The sequence below is a fragment of the Ursus maritimus genome, unplaced genomic scaffold (genome assembly GCF_017311325.1).
Source record: "Ursus maritimus isolate PB19 unplaced genomic scaffold, ASM1731132v1 scaffold_16, whole genome shotgun sequence".
NCBI lineage: Eukaryota > Metazoa > Chordata > Mammalia > Carnivora > Ursidae > Ursus > Ursus maritimus.
In genome coordinates, this window is record NW_024424008.1 from 7,416,011 (window position 1) to 7,423,753 (window position 7,743).

Here is a 7,743-nt window from a genome sequence, read left to right on the forward strand (position 1 = left end):
TAAATTACAAGTTTTTCAAAGGAAAAGAACAACAACAACCAAAAAAAAAAAAAAAAAGGAAAAGGAAAAAAAAATCAGAAAAGAGGAAACCCCTCTGTCCCGATGCCCTGGCAGCCAGCCCCACTGCTCTGAACAGGCCTAACCTCTGCGCCAGACCGTTTGGGAATGGGAGGGGATTAACTGGCAGTGGGACCCTTCAGGCGGCTTATTATCCCAACGACAACCAGTTGCGGGTGGACCCGAGGACTGGGGCAGCAGGCTGGTCGCTAAGGTGAGGAGTGACCCAGCCAGCTGCAGAACCAGGGGAGGGAGCCAGGCTGTTACTCTACTTAAGGACCCTCACGTTCCAGCACAGTTACTTGATCCCGGTTCCAAAGAAAGCCAAGCTGGAAGGGGGAGGGGAGGGTCCCAGTGAAAAGTACTCCGCTCTGCTGGGTGGGGTAGGTGAGGAGGAGAGGCCCCCAAAGCTGGGGAGGGCACACCTAGGGGTCAGACACGGTAGGGGGCGGGGACAGATGGGTGCTTCCAGGCGGGCGCCCAAATGGGGAGGGATTCTGTTAGGTCCTGGAGGGGCAGGGGCGTTTCTGGGGGCAGGCCCGGAGCCTCCAGAGTCCGGCGGCTAGAAGAGATTGGTCTTCAGGGCCGGGCCAGGCTTCCGGTGGAAGGAGGACAGAACCCCGGAGAAGGGCCCCGGCCCGGGTTCAGCCGGCTGCCAGGCCTTAAGCAGGTCCGCCGCGCCCGCGCCTGGCCCGCCGCCCCCGCCGCCCGCCACGCCCGCCCACAATGGGCCCTTGAGCGGCTGTGGCCCGGGGCCAGGGCCGGGCCCGGAGCCCAGGGCGGCAGGCAGCGGGCTGGGGCTCAGACGCGGGCTGGCCAGGCCGGGGGCGGGCGGTGGCGGCGGCAGCGACGCGGTGCTGTCGGGCGTGGGGCTGCACGTGGACTCCTTGGAGTCGTCGTCCTCGGACGAGCAGCGCGCCTCGCCCTTTTTGGCGCCCGCCGCGCCCGCCGCACCCTTGGCGCTGGCCGCACGCTCCTGTTTGCGGAACTTGGCCCGGCGGTTCTGGAACCAGACCTGCGGGCACAGGGGCCGGTCAGGCCGAGGCCGCAAGATGCGGGTGAGCCCTCAGTCCGGAAGGGGCCGGATCAGGATTATTACCAGCTTTCTGAGCGTCGGCCTCTCGGCCCCCGACCTCTTGGCTCATAGCCCTCCTCGCCTCTCTGCTCATCTCTCCACTCGCCCCTTCCTCCAGGTCTTCCCCTTGGGATCTGCTCACCCGCGAACCCCGCTGCCTCCAGTGTCCTTGGTCTCCTGGAGGGGACCCCGCCTTCGCTCCCTCATCACCCAAAGCCCTGCCCCCAATTCCTTCCTACAAGAAGCTCCTGGAATTTCCACCTGGAGTGTCCCAAGGCGGTGGAGAACGGTTTGGGCACTAGGGGAAACCTTTTGTTCAGGGTCTCCAGCAAAGGCAGACCAGCTGAACATCTGGACTTGGATTTGTAAGACAGCCAACAGAGTCCACCTGGCGGGCACTCCTGAGTCCTGAGACTGCTCAGGGCCCTGGGTTTCTGGGCTCAGAGATTTCACAGCTGCAGAGTGGGGAGGGGACATGGAGGCGCTCACTGGCTTTCCCGGATTCGTCTGCCTCGCTTGGCACGGAGACCGCCTGGGGCTCCCACTCTACCCACACGGCCTCCTTCCAGGCTTCCCAAGCATCCCTCCACATGCCTGGCCCTGCTAAGGAGACCCAGGGGAAATCGTGGGCCTGAAGAACTCAGTTCTCCCGAGGGTCTCGGGTCTGCTAAGTCTTGGCCCCGTCCTCTCCCCCGGCTGCCATCCTCTCCTGCCCAACCGCCCCCAGACTGCGCCCTGGCCCCTGGCCCCTGGCCCCAGCTCTCCGCCTCCAAGCTAAACCTGCCTGCCGCCCGAGTGAGGCCCCTCTGTCCCGCGGCCCCCAGGTGTCGGGCACTAACCTCCCGCCCTCCTCCACGCGCACACTCCCGTACACGCACGCAAACACGCACCTGCACGCGAGCCTCAGTGAGGTCGATCTTCAGCGCCAGCTCCTCGCGCGTGTAAATGTCGGGGTAGTGAGTCTCTGCGAAGACGCGCTCCAGCTCCTTGAGCTGCGCGCTGGTGAACGTGGTGCGGATGCGCCGCTGCTTGCGCTTCTCGTGCAGGCCCGACGGCTCCGGGAAGAACTTGTAGGGCACTAGGGGTGTGTGCAGGAGGGGGGAGCAACGAGGGTGAGGGCGTGAGGGGCCGAGCTCAGCCCGCTGCGTCCTGCCCCTGAGATCGCTGGCGGTCCCCGGCCCCTGCCCCGGCGCCCTCGGCTTCCTCCCCTCAGTCTGGAATTGAGCGTCTTCCCTATCGCCCAGTGGAGCCGGCAGGAGTGAAGGCGGACAGGGCGCAGGGAGACCTGCGGCCCAAGAGCAGCAGCGAGGGAATCAGAATCTGATCCTCAGGTCAAGACCACTGACCTGTCCTCGGTCCTCCCCAAGTTCCCTCACCTCCCTCCAGTCCACCTGCTCCTCCAGCCTTCTCTTTGGTGTGCTTCTACCTCGGTCAGTCTGCCCGCTTGGTTTCAGGTCCTGTTCTGTCCACCCTAGCCTGGGTTGCCAGGGCTCAAGAGCATCATGAGTCTTCCCAGTAACCAGTTCTGGACCGCGGCTGGGTGACTGAGACTCCCTGGCCTGGGTCCACCGTGAGCCCTGCCATGTACTTTCTGCCATGTAGGGACTTGGCCCCCTCTACCCTGCCATCTCTCTCCTCCCAGGCCTCATTTCCTCAGCCCCATCTCACATCCCATTCTCCTCCAGGTGTCCTCTCCTCTTCCTCATCTTTCTCCATCCACATCACTCTTCAGCTTTCCCCTTCTGGACCATTCTTTTCTTTGTGCCCATTGAAAAGGGTCCTTATTTTCTCCCACCTAGGTTCCTTCACCTTCTCTTTGCCCTTCTTCTTCCTCCCAGGCACCTCTCTCTGTGACCCAACTCCCCCACAGCCAGCCCCACCCCTCTCCCTCATTCTCTTCCCATCTTTGTCTCTCTTTTACCCCATCCCAGTCCCCGCAGCCCCTCAGACAGTGTTTCTGAGAGTATCTCCTCATCCCTGTCTCCAACCCCTGCTTAGGTCTCCATATCCTTCAGGAGTCCCCAACCTCCTTCATTGTTGTCCTATATCCCTAGTTCTCTATCTCCTTGTCTCCTAATTCTTGTCTCCAACACTCCATTCAAAGCCCCATCTTCCTCATCTCTGTTGCTAATCTTCCTTGGTCCCCATCTCCCATAATTCTTGTCCCCATCACCTAGTTCTTACCTCCATCTCCCCAACCCTGGGTCCCCATTTCTCCCAGGGTCCCCAATCTTCCCATCTTCGCTCACACCTCTCTATCCCTGTTCTCATCTCCCCATCTCAGAACTCCATCTCTGTGGGGCCCATATCCCCATTTCCTGACCCTACCTCCCCAATCCCCATCCTCATCTGGCCCAGAGTACCCAATCTCCCCATCCCTGTTCCAGTTTTTGGCTCCATCTTGCTGATTCTCCTTTCTCTAAATCCAGGTCCCTATCTCACCATCCCTTCCCACCTCCCAGGCCCCAACATTCTACTTGGGTCCCAGTGGTCTTCCCAGGTAGGAAGGAGATGAGGAGATTGGGTGGGGCAGCCTGGATTCTAACCGGAGAGATGGGGATGGCTGAGAGGCTCCACGAGGTTGAGGGTTCAGACTGGGACTTGCATCAAGAGGCTTGGAGGTAGTGGGGGCTGTGTCTGGGTTCTACAGGACTCTAGCTGGGACAGTCTCCAGGGCGAAGAGGGGAATGAAAGTGGCTTAATGACCTGGGCACTCTTCTTCCAGCAAGGAAGGGGGTTTCAGTGGTGCAAGAGGTTCTGGGCACAGGCAGGATGGGTCCCAAATGGGGCAGGAGGGGCTTGATGGTGCTGGGGCTCTAGGAAGGTTTCCATCTGGGCAGCTCAGCTGCTGCAGGAGCCCTTGCTGGGGGTCAGACATGAAGTGGGGTGGGGATAAAGATGGGGATCTGATTGGACTGAGCCGGGAGCATCTTCCAAGGACCCGGGGATGGAGAGGTTTGGTGGTCAGTCTTTGCAGGTGGGGAGGGGAGGACCTGGTGAGGGGCCTGGGTCTGGGCCAGGGATCTATTTCCCTGACCCAAAGAGCACCAGAAGGGGTAAGGATGAGAGGGTGGGGCTCAACTCTGCCTCCGGGAACCCTGTCTTACATGGAGGCTGGGGATTGGGAACCCCGTCTTACAGGGAGACTGGGGATCCCGCGGGTGTTGGAGGGCAAGGATGGTGGCGGCTGTGGGGGACAGTCGCAATCACTTGCCAAATAGGGCAGGGGCTGGGGTTTCCGCAGGATTTGGAGGGAGGGTTGGCCGGGGCTGGGCTCACCTGCCGAGTAAGGCGCGGGCTGGTGGTCGCGTAGAGCGCCGAGCGCGCAGTTGGAGGAGCCGAGCGCGGGGCAGGGAGGACCAGCCGCGGGGAAGGCGGGTCGCAGGGGGCTGTATTGGAAGCCGCCGGGCTGGCTGCAGGCGCCGAAGTCGCCGTAGGCGGACGCCTCCATGGCCGCCACGCACGAGTCGTACGAATTGAGGTAGGAGTAGTCCATCGGCCCGGGGGTCAGGGTCGGGGGCCGGGCCGGGCCGGGTCGGGTCGGGGTCGGGGTCCCGGGCCGGGTGGGGGTCGGGATGAGAGTTCGGGCGCCTAGCGCCGAGGACCCGAGGCCGGCTCTGAGCGCCTGTGAGTCCGCCCGCCCCGTCGCGGCCGCCCTTCGCCCGGGTGCAAAGCAAGTGCAGCCCAGCCGGGCCCGCGCGCCTTTTAACGCTCAGGACCCCGCGGAGGGGGCGGGGCGGGCAAGCTTCGCGGGGCGGGGCCTGGGCAGCCCAGGCCCCACCCCCAGCTACCCCAGACCCCCACTCCAAAGGGTCCCCGCCGCCCTCCTTGGGCTCCCGAGGTGCAGGGCGGGGCAGTGCGGGGCCCCATCCCTAGAGTCCCCATCCTACGCCAATCCCGACCAGACCTTTGCTCGCTACGCACAGTGCCAGGCTGGAGGGTCCCAAGCCCTTTCCTCGGCCTCCCCACCTGCGGCCCCGCAGAAGGGAGGGGAGACAGGCCTGGCGGCGCTCCGGTGAAGAACTTAATTCAATTCATCCTGATAACCAAGTTATTCTGATCCAGCCCCTCAGCCCCGCCCCCAGCGAGGTCCCATCCCGCCGGGGACCACAGAGGCGATCCAGGAGGGGGATGGAGACTCGGACGAGGAAGAGACGGAGCCCGGGACCGGGACGTGGATGAAGAGAGGACACAGGAAGAGAAAGGGATAGAAACAGTGATGGAGAAAGAGACGAGAGAAACAGGTACACAGATGGAGACAAGGATGAGACATGGACGAGAGAGAGATTGGAGACAGGGGAAAGTGGGTCCTCAGGGACAGAAATGGAGACAAAAGCTGAAGCGCTTGCAAGAGAAGAGCAGGGATGGAGATGGGGACAAGGCAGAGACAGAGGGGGACGGAGAAAGAGAGTGAGGCAGGCACAGAGACAGAGAAGGCCCCGGGGGTGAGACATGGATGGAAGCAAGGATTGAGATGGAGATCAGGAGAGGGATGAAACAAAACAGGGCAGGGACAGGGAGACACAAATGCAGAGGGGCCGTTTCAGAGAGACAAGGACGGGGACAGACGGAGGAGGAACAGAGCTGAGAGAAGGAGCCTTTGGAGAGCTGAGACCCAGAGTGGGAGCGCCCAGGGGGCGGTAGGATTGTGGTGGAGGCCAGGCCCGGCTGCCGAGCAAGCGGAAGGGGAGGGTCGCTGCAGCCCAGATCTCTCTATCCTGACTTGGCGACAAAACCCTGCCCTGTACCTTCAGGGCCTGGCCTGCCTCTCCCCTCCCCCAGTTCCCCAGCTCAGTCTCCCTACCCACCACCACCCAGTGTGACCCTTTGGTCCCCAGTACCCTTGGCACAGAGTGTGTGTATGTAATGAATGTCAGGATCAGGAGATCAGGAGTAACTGAGTGACCTCCCCACTCTCTCTCAGCCTCCCCACCCCCTCTCCTTTTCTTCACCAGGAAAACTATCTAGACTCAGTCTGGACCTGGCTACAGACCTGACCGTCAGCAGATGCAGCCTTGGGCCTTCACACTATGGGAAAACCAACACAGGATTCTTTCTAGAACAGAAGAAAGAAGCTTTTTGCCCCCGCAGCTCACCTGAGGTGGACTGGACAGCTTTTCCACCCAGGCCCCAGCCTCTTCCACCCAAATCTTGGTAGGTCCTATAGATGGGAGAGTGAAGACCCAGAAGAAAATCCGGGGAGGGTGGCCCCTTATTACCAAAGCCCTTGCAGGGTGAGAGAAGGTCCCTGGGAATACCTTTCCCCAATTCCCCACTATGGGGAACACGCCTACCCTCAGGTCATCCACTTCAAGGGCCACCAGTTCTTTGCTTCACACAAGGATCACCTAGCCCCAATTTCTGTAACTACTCCATGCCAGGGGGCTTCTCTGAAGTGTTTCCTCTAATTACCTTTTAGGTATAAACTTTCAAAGCTGATGGCAAAACTGCTTCAAAAGTTCTCCCCAGGTGTGTGAAGCGTACCTCCCGCCTTTGACACATCCTCTGCAGGGAGCCCAAAAAGGGATCTCAGATTGAGAAAACGGAAGTGCTCTCCTGAGACCTATTATGGCTCTCCATTGCCCTCAGGATCAAATCCAAGCCCTCTTTCTGGTCACAATGTCCTCTTGTGCCAGTGCTCCGGCCTGCCTCCCCCTCACTGTGGATTTCTTTGAAGCCCTCACACATTGATTGATCTTGTAGTTCAGAGCTGCCCTTTCTGGCTGGGATGTTCATTTCACTCCCCACCCTACCCACTGCCCCCTACCTCCTTCAAACCCCCAAACCTGGACGACTCTTCTTTATCCATCCAGTCTTGACATGGACATTGTTGCTTCCTGGAAGCCTTCCTTGTTGCCCCTAGACTCTGTTGAGTGTCCCATGGTAGCTCCTTCTCTTTTGGTTCTTCATGTCACCAATATTTGCAAAAAAGTGCAAGGTCTCGGGACAGAACTGTTACTTCCCAGCCTTACTACAGTATCTAGCACGTCTATCATTTTGCATATCACAGGTCTTCCCATTTCTGCTTGTTGAGTTAAAGAAAGCTAAGCTGAAATCTGTGTGTTGGAGAATCCCTGTCCTCGTTTCTGGGGATGGAATCCTCATGCCCTGATTCCCACTCCCCACTCTCTGGAAAGGGATCATCCTCCCCTCTTCATTCCCTCATTCCCCAGGGACAGGAAACTTCCTTCCTCTGAGCCAACCTTCTAGCTGGAAGAAAGTCCTTCCTCATCTGAGAAATTTGCAGGAGGCCTTATCCCTTCCCCAGCGACAAAACTGAAGGAAAGGAGCAAATGAAGCTTGTGGGCAGGGACAAGCAGAGATATGAGGGGAGGCAAAGAGGCCCTGGTTCCAGTTATCTCAGAGACCATGATCCATCCCTGTCATTTCACAGTTTGGTCATTGAACCAATAAATTCCCTCTCTGTCTAAACTACTTTAAGTTTGGGCTTCTGACGCTTGCAACCGAAAGTTCTGACCAATATAATCTGTGAATGCTTGATACCTTTACAGGTAATCAAATTATGTGTGAATGCTTGATACCTTTACAGGTAATCAAATTATGTGTGAATGCTTGATACCTTTACAGGTAATCAAATTATGGTAATGGTG

At 59.4% G+C, this 7,743-nt stretch overlaps 1 protein-coding gene across 1 annotated transcript; it reads right to left on the minus strand.

Annotated features, from left to right (window-relative positions):
* Window positions 1-67: 67 nt before the first annotated feature.
* On the minus strand, window positions 68-4,628 carry PHOX2A (paired like homeobox 2A). Its single transcript, XM_040630809.1, has 3 exons — window positions 4,412-4,628; window positions 2,023-2,210; window positions 68-1,072 (listed from the first exon to the last, which is right to left on the minus strand). The coding sequence occupies exons 1-3, from the start codon at window positions 4,626-4,628 to the stop codon at window positions 620-622; spliced, it is 858 nt and encodes a 285-aa protein (XP_040486743.1). The 3' UTR covers window positions 68-619.
* Window positions 4,629-7,743: the final 3,115 nt, after the last annotated feature.